Source organism: Struthio camelus, chromosome 11 (assembly GCF_040807025.1).
Source record: "Struthio camelus isolate bStrCam1 chromosome 11, bStrCam1.hap1, whole genome shotgun sequence".
NCBI classification, from domain to species: domain Eukaryota; kingdom Metazoa; phylum Chordata; class Aves; order Struthioniformes; family Struthionidae; genus Struthio; species Struthio camelus.
The window spans coordinates 4,180,518-4,196,096 of NC_090952.1; the positions used below are offsets into that span (position 1 = coordinate 4,180,518).

The window sequence follows — 15,579 nt, forward strand, 5'->3', positions numbered from 1 at the left end:
ACTTCTGTTTGCTGCAGAGCACCTCCCTCTACACCTCCCCCGCAGAGGGGTCATCCCCATGCTGAGAGCATCCCAGCTGTCTAAAGCAGCCTCTGTCCCTGGCCGGCATGCAAAATGAGCATGTACGTTCACACACAAGCGCGCGCTCACACACACATGTCCTCCCGGCTCCCAGAAGCCTTGGCAAGGCAAAGAAGTGAGCCTTTGTCAGCTCGCAGTGCCAGCCCCTGACCCTGAGCGCCAGCTGCCGCGAGGGACGAGCAAACCCTCTCCGGCAGGACCCAGCGCCGACCGGAGGCAGTTACAGCATGGCTGCAGCCCGGCAGCTTCGGGGTTCTCAGCTCATGGGGCTGGGGGCAGCCCTGGCCCTCCTGTGCCTCTCTGCCAGGGTCAAGGCAGCCCCTGAGTTTTCGGGTGAGTCGGGGTGACGGCCAGGGAGCTCCGGGGTGCAGCCGCTGGCAGCCGGGCGATGTGGCTGGAGAGGGTGGGGATGGGAGGACAGCTTCCTCGAATTGTGTGCGCCGGCCAGGCTCTCCGTCCTGGCCAGGGAGGGGACGTGGGATGTGGAGGGCAGCCTGGGACCACGCTCACTTGAGGGGAGGATGAAGTGAGGCCTGTGTTTGGTTTTGGTGGGATGGGGAACAAGTGAGGCACAATCCCGACTGTGTTGAATTCTCCAGAAAGGCTTTTTTTATCCCTGCGTCAGACCTGGGATCCAAAAGCGCCTCGTGCACATGTGTTAGGCTTTCCTAAAGTGCTGCAAGGGATCAGCTGGCCCTGCGGCTGCTCTCACTGGGAGAGTCTGAAGGCAGAAATGCCGAACAGAAGACAAATGTTAAGAAAATAGCAGAGCTTTTCTGAGACCCTCGACTGTCCCCTTTCCCTGCTGAGGTGGGTATGCCCTTAATATTGGGTGATGCATGAGACGCAGAGATGAAGCCTCCTGGAGCGCTCATGACCATGTTGTGAGCTGCGTTTTGCTGCTGTGAGGTGGAGAGGGAAGAGATGGGCTGAAGCTGTGCGTGGTCCCCAGCCAGAGCAGACTCCCGCAGTCCCTGGCCAGAGCCATTCCCTGTATCAGCAGCCTGCTGGGTGCTCTGCCCGCAGGGCAGAGCAGTGGTCGAATCTGCTTCCCTTTGAGCAGTGAGTCTCACAGATGCAGCCGAGGCAGAGAGGTGGGGTCTATGCTCCCCCTGCGCAGGGGGCCGCTGGAACGGGCACGCTGGAGCTGAGTGCCGAGGGGCTGCCTTTCTTGGGCAGGCGCTAGCCCAGTCCGGCTGCCAAAGCCCACAGGATCCAGGCTGGGCTAGAAACGACCACACGCTCTTTTCTCCAGCGTAGTCCAGAAGCTGCTGGCCGCAAGACGGTTTGAAAGAAACCGTTCATCTGGGTGGAGAATGAAACCGGATGTGTGGGGGGTATTTTTGGACTTAACAGCCTGTTGAAGGCTGGCTGCTGCATTCACCTTCCACTCCACGCTGCCTTGCTCAAGAGGCGTAAAAGCATGACAAGATGTCGTTGAGCACGACAGGGAGGGCTGCAGGAGGAGAGGATATGATTTCATCTAGGCACAGTTAACTTCATAACCACGGGACCAGGGACTGAGTCACCGGAACCATGAGGCAAAAATAATCATTTGCAAAATCTGACTGCAGCCTCTTTGCTATTGTTTTCCTTAAAATAAATGTCTGTGCAAGTGCTCGCAGCCTGAAAGTGGCACTTGTGGTGGTGCTGGGTAGAAACGGTGCAATGCACCCTCGCGCAGGGCCCACAGCAGTCCTACATCAGCACCATTTGAGCTCCTCATTTAAAATAAAAACTGCCAGTCCTGCAAACTGTGGCATGGCAGCAGAGGAGGAGTGCCTTCTGCAAGGCAGGCTGTGTTTTAACAGGAAGGGGGAGATCTGTCGAGCGCACCAAACTTGCAACTAAAAACCCTAAAATCGTGTCAAAGTCTTGAGGTCAGTAGAGAAAACCCGTCCCTGGCACCTGGGGAGAGCTGTTTAGAAGTTACAGCTCAGCGTGCACACCAGGGATTTGTGTCAGATATCTTTGTGACTTTGAGTCTTTATGATAAATTTAGACAGTAGCTTTAAGCATCTCTCAGTGACAGTAAGCCAGAAATGACTTCTCCGCGGGAGCATCTTGCTATGAGCCCTGGAGGCACTGCGGGAGGGCTGCAAGGCTCAGTGGCCTTCTCCCTGTGCGACCATCAGCACTGTGGGCACGTCCGAGTGCTGATCCCTGGTCAGCAGCCTGATCCTCTCAGGGCTTTCCAGAGGAGGAGCAAAGTTCTGGAGACCCAGATTTGCTTCTCCTCCTGCAGAGAAGTGAGTTAGGACATAGCAGAGAGATAACAGCAGCTGAGAAAGGTCTCTTCTCCTCTTTTTCATCCCTCCACCCTCTTCATCATCACTGGAATTTGGCTCTCCAGCCAAGGAGAGTCCCAGGGCTCTCTTGGCCACCGAGTGCTTTGTCATTATCTCCAGCCATCTCAGGGACAGATAGGGAGCTTTTGCTAGGCAGAAGTTGAGCCCAGGATGGCTCTGGAGCCTGCAGGAGGGCCCTGCTGCTGCAGGCTTAGGGCCACTGTGGAGGTAGCTGGGGGATGTAGCAGGAATCCAGTGGGACGACAGCAACCCAGGCAGGGCCTCGTGCGCTGTCTCAACCCCTGGAGTCCTTTAAGCTGTGGCATTGCAGGAGTATGAGACAACTGGAGGTGAGAGGCAGGATGGGCTTATCCTGTTCCCCTCTCTGTAAGCACTATGACTCGAGGGACTAGGCCAGCTATGTGCCCTCTAAGGAGCATCCTTGCTTCTCCCTCGGGCTTTGGCCCTGCTGAGACAGTTTATCCACTTGCTTCCACCCTCTTCCTCTTCTGCTTTTCGCTTTTCTCCTTTTTTTCTGGCTTGAAGATGAGCGTGCAAGGCCTTGCTCATGAAATGCTGCTGCCCTCCCGTGACAGGTGGCAGATGGTGGCTTTCTCACCTGGTGAATGCAAAGAGAAAAGGGTAGAGAAATATCAGCCGCTGGTTGTGTGTGAGGGAAAAATTAAACCTTGGGCAGGGGCAACTCCCAGCTGCATGCCCTGGCTAGCTGTCAGGGATGGTGGCAGCTCCTCAGAGCAGCCCTGGCTCCTGATGTTGAAGGGCTAGTGTCAGCAGTGGTGCTGCAGGAAGGTGAAAAGGGCCCTTTGTGTGGCCGAGCCTGGCACTAGGGTTTCTGGACGGATACAGGGAGAAGCGCAATGCTGTGAACCGGCACCCAGAGTGCAGGAGCATCGCTTGGGGGCTGCTCCCTCCCCAGACAGCCCAGCTTGGCATGTACGCCACTCCAGCTTTGCCAGGCAGCAGTCACTGTACTGAGACCGATCGTGAACCTGCAGCCTTGGGGACAGCTGAGACTGATGTCACCCTTTCCCTCATTGCCCCCAGTTTGCCTTCCAAACAATCTCCTGCAGAATCTTGCTATTCAGAGGCTGCAGAAAGTGAAAAGCATGATACAGGCAAACTATGTGAGTCCTTGCGCACTTAGTGATACCACCACCTTCATTTATCGATATTTCTTTTTCACGTGCCTGCTGCTGCCGCAGGACGTGTGGGCTGATGTTCCGATGCCATAGCAATGCTTTGGCCTTGCAAGCAGATTCAGGCTGGTCTCTGGCTGCAGACCCTGCAGCATCAGGGATACCTGGTCCAGCACTGAGGCAGGTCAGGGGGGCTTTTGCTAGGAGCGAACATGAAGCAGGGTGGCTGCTCCAGGGGCAGGACCCTCTCTTTCTGTCTAATAGTATGAGGGGCAGGATGACTCCAGGCTGAGGCATGCAGAGAAAGGGGAACTGCAAAGGGGCTCACTGTGCAGGGGCCATGGGTGGTTGGGTGATGCCTTGCTGCTGACTGTGCACCCTGCATGACCTCAAATCTGGGCTGGGAGATGGGGTGCATGTTCTGCCCCAGACCCCACAGCTGGGCTAGGCAACAGGGTGCATTTCCCACCAAGGACCTCAGAGTTAGGTTGAGGGATGGGGTGCATGTCCTGCACCAGACCCCACAGTTGGGCTGTTCGATAGGGTGTGTGTGCCTCCAAGGACCCCACAGCTGGGGAGTGGGGTGGGATCCTGCCTAGGAGATAATGTGTTACCCTCTCCTCACCTCAGAGCTTCAAAGTGGTACTTCCTAGATTTTAGGCCAATGTCTGCTGCAAACTGCTCTGCCCAAAGCCCTGTGCATCATTTTATGTCAGTTTTTTTGTGGTTTCTCAGCCTCTTCCAGCAAACAGAGTATACTCAGAGCATCCTTGGCAGTTCTCAGAGTTATTATGGAACTAGTTTCCTCTTTCACTCAGCACCCAAAACATACACTATCAATCAAGCCTGATATCTCTGTGTTAAACCCTGTTAAATGTCACCTAGGCCGGGCATGGCAGGCCCACCTTACTGTCTCTTTTAGGGAAAACAAGCTAATTATTTTTGAACACAAACTATGCAGGATTAAAAGAGAGAAATACTCCTGCACTGAGAATTAGGGGAGAGAAATACTGGTACCAATGCAAAAGGATTAATTGAAAATGTATTGTTCAGTGACCATGATGCTAGCTTATATGTAACATGAGATGAAACTGCAGTTGGTTATTTTATGTGTGCTGGGGACTTGGCCCAGGAATGGGTTAAAGGCATGAGCTAAGATGCTTCTTCAGTTTAGAGCAGAAGGCTCAGCGTGGTCATTCAGCTACAAGCTCCTGCAGTGTGCTGAGCCTTGTCGCTGGGCTATGCACGACATCAGCCAACCTTGGTGACATGGGTTGGGACTGGCTTACACTGACGCACTGAGTTTCTCAGTCAGAGGAATCCAGAATCTGGGTTTAAATGGGCTCAGCTGATGATTGGTAACTTGTTGAGTCACATCAATATAGCCACTTGCTGTCCCCACCCTAAATTCTCCTTCCAAGTAGTGCTCACTGGCCTTGAACTCCATTAGCCACCCCGAGCTCTGCCTCACAGCAGCAGCTGCTGATCTCAGGAGGGCTGATTCCTGCCCTTCTTGCCCTGCTTCTCCCCAGGTTTCCTGTACAGTGGAGTGGTTTTAGCACTGCAGAATGATTTGGACTCGAGTGGTTTCTAGTCCATCCCTGCTCTCTCTTCCACATGTCTCTATAACAAGATTATGACTTTCTTGAAACCCTTTATAACTGCACATGTGATTCTTTCACATGTGGTTTTCTGAGCTGTCTTCCTACCTGTCCTCCAACTTTTGCTTCTGTGTACTACCTGGCTCAGCTGGTCTGTACTGCTTTCCAGCTGTCTGGCAGAAAAGCTGGATGTAGCCCTTGCTACAAGCCCCCTTTCTCTCCCGCAACCATGCCCTGCTTGTGTTTGTCCGGTAAGTGCCTCTGTCCAGGACACCATCCCTTGCCATCAGCTGCTGAGAACTTAGACACTGCCGTCACTGTGGTCCTGAGTATCTCCTTCCTGCCAACCTTCCCTGTGTTGTCCCCTGCCAGGCTACCTGCGCAAGGTGCTGAAGAACCACACGATCCACACCTGTGATGGGGAGCAACTGATCATCATGTGCCCTCACAAGACCACTGTCAGCATCCTTGGCGCATTCTATGGGCGTCGCGTGCCCAGCCCGCATCTCTGCCCTAACCCTGGTAATGTTTCTGAGGAGAGCACTGAATGCATGTCTGCCACAGCCCACCAGGTAAGGACAACACTTCTGGGATGTGCAGCCTTATGGGATGGTGCTGCACATCTCCACAGGTCATGGGACTCCCAGTTTGGGCCACGTGGCTGCAAACACCACAGCCTCCCCTCTCTCCTAGGGGCATTAGCCCCATTGGTGTCAGAACCAAACCCTGAGATTCCCGGCAATGTCCTTTTGCCAGAAAGCTTCTGGGATACAAGGATGGACAAGACCTTCTGTGGTGGGTTCCTGTGAGATAACTCTGGGAGAGACACTGCTGCATCCTGAGCTGAATTTTGGAGAAATTCTACAGGACAAAGTGGGCTCTGAGAAACACATGGTGGCTGGAATTCAACCTAGAGCAAGAAGTGGTGCAGGGGTTGGGGTCCGAGGCTTAGGAGGTGTGACTGGGCTTAGAGCATTGCTCAGCTGGGACATTGTGCCTCGGTCCTGTTTGCGCATCCACTATGGTTAGCACAGACCCTGGGGATCGAATCTGACCTTGGTGCAATGCTGATGTGGTGGAGCAGGGTGCTGTGTCTCATTCACTCCACAAGTGCTTTGAAATGAGCTTTGGCTGTCTGGGAGCTAGGAACCAGGGAAAATTTAATAGGGTGCCTGGGTAGGAGGGTGGGGGCTGACAATGCTTCTGTGACCTGTGATCTGCAGAGGAGATGGTGGCCCTCAGCACCTCCGTGTGGATGGTGACATCGTTCTGAGCAGTGGAGTGCTCCCTGCCTCCAGCACAGAGAACTCCAGATGCACAGAGGACTCGGGGGATACTGCTCTCTGCATCAGGCTCTCAACTCCTGAGCAAGAAAGGCCATGTTTCAGCCATGGGAAAAGTCTCCTCAGTCCCTGTCAGGTGTCCCTGCCTCATGGCAGGCTGCTCATCACTTCCATCCTCTCAAGCCGGCTTGAGTACTAGTGACTGTCATCTCAGGGCTATGGACCCACAAGGATTGCAGGAGGCTGGCAGTTTTTGGCCAGGTTCCTTTCAGCTTGGCTGAATGGGGACAGCTGGGCTCTATGCTTGAAGCAAGTGCTGTGAACGGTGCTGGACATGCAGAGAACTGCAGAGTGGCAGACTTTCCCAGGAAGGGGAAAGTCAACCTGACAGGGAGGGCATCCCCCTTGCCCTCCCAGCCACATAGTCCTGCACTAGCCCTTCCACTCATCACATCCTGCCCTGAATTCCTTCATGCCACTAATCTGGCAGGAAGCAACTTGCTTACTTTTGCTGAGTCCATCTCCCAAGAAGTAAATTAGTTGGGCTGGCCCACAGGAGGTGTTTGTGTTTTTGTAGTTTTTCATGATCAGGGACAGTGTTCAGGGATTAATTACATAAGGACTGAGTGAAAAGGACAAGAGGGACTTCCATCAGCATCCAGAGAGAAGTACTCAGATACGTGGCCATCCTCCCATGGCAAGGGTGGCAGTGCCCAGCAACTGCTGCCAGCTCCAGACACTTGCTGGCTCATTGAAGGCCTGCTGGGCTAAACCACCAGGAAGGGCAAAGACCAGCTTGAGCCAAGCTAGTCTTTTCGGAGGCATGAGGGGTGGAGAAGAAGCCAGACATGTATGGTCGCAGATATCAAATGGCTTTTGGCTCATTCTGAGGGAACCAAGGAGTGGGTCCAGGCACAGACCTGCCCTCAAAAACAAGGAGGAATCAAGCCCAACTGCAACACACAGCATCGCACCTTTAAGCCTGCCCGTTTTTCCCTGCTGGCTCCAGGGCTCTAATGAACTCATGGCAGCTGGGAGACTGGGTGGGAGCCAGGGAGAGATGCCAGGCCTGGACAGGCGGGTTCCTTGGAGACAGGGTATGGGGTTCAGGGCTGAGTTTCCTGTGCTATTTTTCTATTCCTGTTCCAGCTAGGGCTTGGGTTTACCAAGTAAAAAGAGATGTGCATGGCTCACTGGTGAGAAGAGAGCTTGAAGTCGGAGAGGAGGAACAAGAGCTCAGAGAGCTAATTCCTTGTTTTGTTAGCTCACAAGGTCTTTCTGCCTGGTCCTGCTCCAGCCACAGATCTCCTCACGGCTTCTCACATGTCTCCAGGAACTCTGCAAGGACAGAGCCAGAACTTCTGTGTTAGCCTGGCATAAACCTGGCCCTAGAGGTCCCATAAACCACAGTGCAAACTCTTTGGTTCAGGGTACTCAGAGCTTGTGCGTAAAGTGGGTTGATAGGCTGGAGGACATGGTCAGGCATATACATCTGGAGGCTGAAAGGACAGGTTTGTGAACGGCTGCAGTCAGGATCTGTGTGGACTGTATAGTATAGGAATCCTCTCCATCCATGATGTTTCCCAGTGGAAACACAGCAAGGTCCCATGTGAGTGCTCCTCATCCACTTCAATGCAAAGTCAAATTGCTCTAGCCACTATGTTGGTGGCAATTGCTGCCTTGTGGCTGAGGTGAGTGCTGGTGCTGAGAGTGGTTCTCTCCCACTCCCGCCCAGTGCAAAGCTACACAGCCCGTCACTCCATCAGTGACTGAAAGGAAGAAGCTGGACTTGACACTGGAAGAGAGCAGAGAAGAATTGCTCCTTCTTTGTCTGAGAAGCAAGAACTAGCAGGTGAGATGAGATACTCTTGCTATGGAGAGCTGCACTTACCTCTTCCGTTCTACCCTCTTCCACCCCACTGTGGTTCAAGCTCAATGGCTCAGCTTTTCCGGGACATGGAGTGGAAGAGGACCACTCACCAAGATGGCCAGTGATCTCATCAGAGCAGCAGCATCCAGGCTGGGTTTGCTACTGTTGCATCTCAGCTGCAACTGGTCCCCGTGCACCCTCCTCTCTTTCCTTCCAGTGCAAAGTGCAACTGGCAAGTTTGTTCCCTGCCTGAGAGAAGGGGCTGTGCTCTGTCTTTGGACAGATATTCAGAATCGGAAGGCTCATCCCATTACTGTAAAACAAAGCATGTTCCTTCATCTGCAATGATTATGAGGGCTGGGAGCCTGGTTGCTCCCAGCTTTGTATTCTGGCTCCCAAATGGGTTGGCCCAATGGAGAGAGGGTCATTACAGCAAGGCTAAACGTCCTGTCCCTCACAGCAGCATGACAGACACAAGGAACAGCAGGGAAATCACACACTGGGTGAAACATGGGGCACAAACCAATCTCCCTTCATGCCATGGGGTGAATACAAACATACAGCCATGGGGAAGGATGCCCAGAGGCAGATCTTTTACAGAAGAAGGAAGTCTGGAGAGCAGAGATTAAAGGTGTTTTTGAGGCTCAGCTTAGCTCTGTTCAGAGAAGACCTGGGGGACTGAAGTTGATTGCATTTCCTCCTCAGATTTCACTTCTGCCAGCAGTGTCTGGCCGTCGTTAAAGACCAAGGAGAGATTCACCCGCTCACCCCAGCCTAAAGCTATACACCAAATGTGGCAGAGAGGAAGGAGATGGGACCGAAAAAGCAGAGAGAAAAAGCCACAGGGTTTTGGGACTATCTATCTCAGGTGTTGGGACCCTTGAGGCCCAAGACAGAGGGTGATTTGTCAAAGGAGCATGGGTAGGGAATGCCTCTAGGCCTCACCCTTCCCCTTGCTGTGAGAAGGCTGATGCTGAGCCTGTAGGTTCACTGCTGCTGGGGCTGACAGCATGCCTAGGATCTGGGGAGATGCTTGGTGTTGGCAGCAGAAGCCGTGGGCCCAAAGGCAGCCCAAGCCTGTAAGCTTTCCCAGGAAGGCATATTTGAACTGGTACCAAGTGAGAGTCCACTCACTGTGCATCTCAGCCTGTGGCAGCATGGCCAGCATGGCTGGATGTCATGCTGTTTTAGCTGCCTTGCTTTCGGGCATTGCCTTCTGGCCCCAGTACGCGGGGCAGCTGTGAGCCAGCCAGGCAGAGCTGGGCTGCCAGCAGCTAGGCACCTCATGGCACCGCAGGCCACCTTAGCCTGCCAGACCAGCTGGGTCTGCCTTCAGACAGAGGCAGGGTGCAGGTTGCAGTGTGAAACCTCTTCCCCATCTTGTGGCCTGGTACAGGCATTGCATGGGGCCGTGCTAGTGTGCATGTCTTCACGGGTGTTGCACAGAGCCGTGCTAGTGTGAATGTCTGCACAAGCACTGCACGGAGCTGTACTAGCGTGCGTGTCTGCGTGTGTGTTGCACGGAGCAGTACTAGTGTGATCGCACAGGCATTGCAAGGTGCTGTGCTAGTGCATGGCTCAGAACCGTGCTAGCATACATATCTTTACGGGCATAGGGGAGGAATTAATCTAGGCACCCACTCGGTTAAAGCTGCTACATGAACCAGGGGTACCCATGGAGTGAGCAGACAAAGGGGTGTGAGCAGTCATAGGGCACCTTTGTGGGGGTGAGAGGCCATTTCTCCAAGCCCAGTGATGCCACCAAGGGACAGTAGGTGAGAACAGCTTCAGGACTCCTCACGCATCTTCATAGCTATCTCATTTGCTTCTCCAGAAACTGCTCGACGAGTGCCAGGACCAACGATGGTGCCAGTTCTCAGTTCACAGCCAAGTCTTTGGGCCAGACCCGTGTCCTGGGACACACAAGTACCTTGTTGCTTCTTACAAGTGCCGGCCAGGTGAGGCGGAGTGGGGTTTGAGCACTGGCGTAGCTCTTTCCCAGAGACTGAGGTACCAGTGAGGCAAAGCTGAGGCCAGCTGATCCCTCTGGCCTCAGCTCCTCTGTTGAGCAGAAATGAGGGGAAAGCTAAGCTGCTGCTGTATCTGGCAGTCCTGGTCCAGCCGTGGTCTAAGCTCTGTGCTAGGTGCTGTACAGTCCTGGAGGAAAGTAATGAAGAGCAGGAACAATGCAGCTTTGGGGCCTTTTGGCTGTGGGACAAACTCAAAGCAGGCAGGGCAGTGCAGCAGGGCATGTTCTGTGCAGCAGTGCCGCTACCTCCTGGAAGAGAAGATGGTAATAGAAGTTTTATACAGCATAGGCTTGTGATTGCGAGCAATTGCGCTGCCGCAGTCCTGCTTATCTGCTCTGCTGCAGGAACTGCCCACCTGGGCCCAGCATGCCCTTGGGGCTGGCACAGGCCCTCTTCGCAGCACCTTGTGTGCACCGACTCTCACCCAGCAGGCTGGTGGGGTCAGAGACTGCTCTGCCAGGGGCTCAGCTGGGGAGTGGGGGATCATAGCCACTCAGCCATACCCTTACAGCTTGATTTCTACCCATGACAGATCTCAAAAACTCAGCTGGGCTGCAGGGCTGAACTAGGGGAGGGCAGGGGGCTCAGGATGATTTAAGCCACACTGGGACACTGTGATGTTGTGATTTAAGCCACACTGGGACTCTCTGGTGTTGTTTCCCAGCTAACCATCGCATCAAGACTGTGTGTGAGAATGACAAACTAAGGCTGCAGTGCCGGCCAAAATCCATCCTGGCCATTTACTCTGCAAGTTATGGACGATTCCTGCGGGGCAAGCCAGAGTGTGATGCTCTGAACACTGAGCAACCTCATATAGGTACGTTTGGATGACGTGAGCCAGAAGCGTGGCCAGAACCTGTGCACAGAGAGGGTCATAAGTATATAGTCACACTGTGCAGGGAAATAGCCCTGTTACACAGGCACTGGGATGCAGCTCTGTGAATACAGCAGCTCTAGCTATGCCATCTGCTAAGACCAAGCCCCCAAGAGCACGCTTGATGACTTGTCACATGCGAACATGTGTGGCCTACAGCATGCTCAGAGCTCAAGAGCGTGAGAGTCGCCGCATGCCTGAACTCACGCGCAGCCTTCATGCTTTACTTCGCTGGCAGCATTTGGGGCAGGCATGGGGCAGAGCATCTCCCATATGGCAGAAATTTGGGTAGCAGGATATGCTGGTGGGACCTGCACCCTTCGCCCCCACCTGGCCTGTGCCTGGCAGGCAGGGGGAGGCAGGGACTGCCCACTGGGTCCAGGCCCCATCCATAGGGACCATGGCATTGCTCCAGCTCCACCAAGCCGTGCTGCCTGCTGCCAGTGGGGGCAGAGCTGACTCCCACCCGCCCTGTGTGTTCCCAGAGTGTTTGGCTCCCGACGCCTTGAGGAGGGTTTCCAGGAAGTGCCACCGGAAAGAGAACTGCACTGTGACTGCTGACAGGGCCACCTTTGGGGACCCGTGCTTCCCTGGCATGAAGAAACAGCTGCGGGTCTCCTACACATGTGGTGAGATCCACGCGAGGGGCTCAAGAGCTGTCTACGGGGCTGGGAAGGTGGGGGACCCACTTACTGACCCTGCTCTGTGGGCAGTGCTGTGCCCCCGCACTGTACAGGCAAAGGTGCAAGGCTCCTCAGGGACACACAGGCAGGGGGAAGTTGAGGTGGGCTATTTGGGGGTTGCTTGGGGTGGTGTCCTTTGGGGTGGCCCTGCCTGTCCCCTGCCTGCCACGGCTACCCTGCTCTCCCCAGGGCCAGCCTCTCGAAGCGATGTGCGCTCTCATTGCAGTGCCCAGGCAGCTGCTGGAGGAGGTGGGCCCTGACACCTCGGACCCCTTCCTGCTCTCGGACTACACACACGGTAACAACCAGGAGCTTCTGCACATCTGGGTCACACGGCAAGTGGTGTGGCATCGCACCCTTGCCCAGATGAACTACACTCAGCAACTCCATGGCTTGTCCACGTCTGTGGGATCTGGGGCGCTGCTCCAAGCTTGGGGCCCCTCTCTGCCAGCATGGGTGCAGCGCTGTTCCCATGGCGGCTCATTCAGTCTTTGTATCTTTCACCCTGCTCCATGGGTGCTCTTAGCCCTGCACTGCTCCCATGCCCTTGCCAGCAGGGACTCATTTAGGCAATGATTGTCCCCTGGGCTTGACATCCTCTCCCTCAAGGGAGTCTGGAAAACCTACCTGACTCTTACCCAGGGGAAACCGCCTCGTATGCACTAAAACCCTTGGGTGAGGGAGCATCTACACACACTGCAGGGCAGCACAGACACATTGGGCTAGCGTGAGATGAGCCAATGCCAGTCCAGCATTACAAAAACCTGCCCACAAGCCGTGCCTGAAACCACTCACAGTTCCTCGTCTGAGCAAAAGGAGCTCTGGAGGAGCTGGAGAGATGGGGTCTGCTTGGGGAGGAGAGGGGAGGGAAAGGGATGGAGTGTCCCGCAGAGGAGCATTGCAACAGGCAAAGGAGAGCGTATGTGGGAAGGAAGGAGGACCCAGGAAGGAGGCAGGCAGAGGCAGGCAGCTCGGCAGTGGGGAAGGGTCATTGGGGAGCGCCTTGTGTCTCAGTCCTTAAGACCATGTCCCCTTGTTTGCTGCAGGTGGCTGGTACAAAGGGCCCAGGTTCTCCAGGCTCCGGAAAGACCTGATGATTTTTACTAGCTCTCTGGAAGCTTTTGCCCACCTTTGGGGTACGTGCCCCTTGCTCTCACACACTATCCTGAGGAGTGGGATGGACATGGAGAGGGGAGAACCAGGGGCTTGGGAGGGTGTCTCAGGTCCTGTGTCAACCCTTGTTCAGCCCGAGGGTCACCACTGTGGGCTTGCAAGATCAGATCCCAAACCCAAGCAGCCAAACCCCCTCCAGAAGGACTGTGTCAGCTGTCTTATCCTGGCTGGTCCCGGGTCAGCAGGCATATGAGGGAGCGGAGCACTGAATGCCCATGCTGTTTTGACATGGCCACATCAGGGAGGGAGTGAGAGATGGAGCAATGTGATAGAGGCTCAAAGATTGAATGACCCGTGAGATTGCACAGTATCTGTGGTCTTAGTGCTGCTGCAGTCCTGCCCCTCATGCAAGAGACCAAGAAAGATCCTTCTTTTTCCTATGAGTTGAGTTACCTGCTGGGTTTCATTCCTTCATGACCCTTCTGAATCAGTTTCCATGCAAAAGAAGGGCAGTGCCTCTCTGAGGGCAAGGTAGCCCCTCAACATGGGAAATTATCTGTATAAATTCCTGGAGTTATGACTCCATCTGTTGCACTACCTGCCCTGCATCTCACTGGGAGATGGCCTCTTTCCACTGCACCATAAACAGTGGTCCTTGTGCCTCTTCTCCCACAGGGACCAGAGGTCTCCCGCAGGGGCTCTTGGTGATATTTCCACAGTCACTGGAGCAGCAGGTCCATCTTGGCCCCAGCCCTGCAGCCTGGTGTGTTGAGGGCATCTCTGCTGTCTTCCTCCCTGTCCCTTCCTCTTGCACATCTGGCAGAGGGAGTTTCTGGAGGCCCTGGTGTGCTGCAGGCTCCAGGGTAGCTTATACCCTCATGCCTGTGTTTGCCTTTCTCCCCCCAGGCATCCCAGAGAAAGTTGGCCTCTACTTTCTTTGTGGGGTCTCAGGAGGCCTCATGCTTCTGCTCTGCATCATCAGCCCTAAAATGGCCTTCATCCAGGACATGAAGGAGGCTTTCAAAGACCCAGAGCTGGGGAGAAGCTCAGAGCTGAGTAGAACCAAGCTGCAGGATGAACAGGATGAAGATATTCCTGATGACAGTTCCTCAGACTCCTCCTTCCGCCGCCTCACCCGCACCTACCGGGCAACCGACAACATCTTCAGCCCTGAACTGACAGCAGCAATGGAGGGGGTGGCAGAGCACCAGGGCCACGATGGGGAAGAGATCTGGATGCCCAAGGAATCCAGCCCTTATGCCATCCACAAGATCAAATCAGCTACCAAATGAGAACTGAAAGAACAGGGCTGTAGAGCAATGAGGCCAGGGGGAGGGGGGAGTGGGGGCAAAGCGGGATGAGATATCCGGATGCCCTGCAAGGAAAGACTCCTCAGCTCTTCACTGAGAGACATGATGGTTTGAGCTCCTCAGAGCTGGATGGAGCCAGGATCAGCCATCCTGGTCCAGCACTAGGGAGAAATCCCAAACCATGGCAGAGGGCACTGCAGCCCTGGTGCAGCCCTACAGCTGGGAGGGATTTCCTGGGAAGGCTGTTCCAGGATCAGCCCACTGCTCCAAGCGGCATGGAAACCTCTGAGCTGATCACTCTGTGGGAAAATGTGATCCCAGGGTGTAATAAGGGGCTAAGGGATTGTTTGTGGCGCCATTGGCTCCTTTGCTGTGAACACATCGCTAATCTTAATTTAACCTTCCAATTCTTGCCATGTTCACTGCTTGCTCAGGCTTGCTGGCCCTCAGCACTTAACCCCTCTCAGTCCAGCAAAGTCTGGGAAGCCCTGGTGCTTTTCAGGCTCTATTTCCTCCTGTTTCTTTTCATGTGCTGGTTCCCTCCCACAATGCTGTGAATGTCCCCAAAGGCTTGGAGAGTATGCCAGTGGTTGGAGAAGACAGCTTTTGACATAGATAAGGAAATTGCAAAAGTGTGGGGAGGATGAACATTGAACTTGGAAAGACTGTCTTGCTGGGAGTGTGAAAGGGGCCACAAGCATCAACCAGCACATCCACACACCAGCAGTGGGTGCTGGCAGGTGCCTTGTACAAGCATAGTTGCTGGTGTTTCTCTTGGCCCTAGTCTCCCTGATGAGTGCTGCACCCTTGGGAGCTGTGGTAGCAGAAATGGCTGCTGTGAGGTGAGGGAGGAAAAGTCCTGTTAGCATGCTGTCTCTCAGGAGGGATTTGCTCAAATCTTCTTGTGAGCATCAGGAAATTCTTTCACTTCACGTCTTTCTGTGATTTCCTTCTTGCTTCTTTCATTCTGTGCTGGCTGCAGAGCTTCGGTTTCCAGGTAACAGGCTAACTTGCTGGGGCCTTTTCCAGCAAATAAATGCAAAGCTCTGAGTCACAAAATGAAGCCACTGAATTTGAGCTCCCACCAGTCCCAATTGCTTGGCTCCAGGCAAAAGCCCATGAGGGCGCCTTGCACTGCAAAAAGCTCCTGCCTTGAGCTGGAAGCTTCCAACTTCTTATTAATAGCTGGAGGAACTGGGGTGACATCTTCTCCTCTGTCTTCTCATGACCGGGTCCAGATTCCCTCTCAGCCCTTCCCAAAGCTGTCCTGGAGATTTTATCACAGTGCG

The 15,579-nt window shown here is 54.4% G+C and overlaps 1 protein-coding gene across 3 annotated transcripts; it reads left to right on the forward strand.

Moving 5' to 3' along the window:
• The first annotated feature begins 95 nt into the window (after nucleotides 1-95).
• LOC104149487 (protein eva-1 homolog C) lies at nucleotides 96-15,222 on the forward strand. Of its 3 annotated transcripts, XM_009683125.2 has the most exons (8): nucleotides 96-414; nucleotides 5,500-5,699; nucleotides 10,115-10,238; nucleotides 10,975-11,127; nucleotides 11,670-11,813; nucleotides 12,094-12,165; nucleotides 12,914-13,003; nucleotides 13,887-15,222. In XM_009683125.2, the coding sequence occupies exons 1-8, from the start codon at nucleotides 309-311 to the stop codon at nucleotides 14,270-14,272; spliced, it is 1,275 nt and encodes a 424-aa protein (XP_009681420.1). In that variant the 5' UTR covers nucleotides 96-308; the 3' UTR covers nucleotides 14,273-15,222. The 3 variants fall into 3 exon arrangements, with proteins under 3 accessions (XP_009681420.1, XP_009681421.1, XP_009681422.1); XM_009683126.2 differs by lacking the exon at nucleotides 12,914-13,003; XM_009683127.2 differs by lacking the exons at nucleotides 12,094-12,165; nucleotides 12,914-13,003.
• Nucleotides 15,223-15,579: the final 357 nt, after the last annotated feature.

Excerpts from the sequence above, each read along its gene's own strand:
- LOC104149487 (XM_009683125.2), top strand. The coding sequence starts at position 309 with ATGGCTGCAGCCCGGCAGCTTCGGGGTTCTCAGCTCATGGGGCTGGGG. Across the intron at positions 11,128-11,669 it reads CACTGAGCAACCTCATATAG|AGTGTTTGGCTCCCGACGCC; the intron begins GTACGTTTGGAT and ends GTGTGTTCCCAG. Across the intron at positions 13,004-13,886 it reads AGCTTTTGCCCACCTTTGGG|GCATCCCAGAGAAAGTTGGC; the intron begins GTACGTGCCCCT and ends TTCTCCCCCCAG.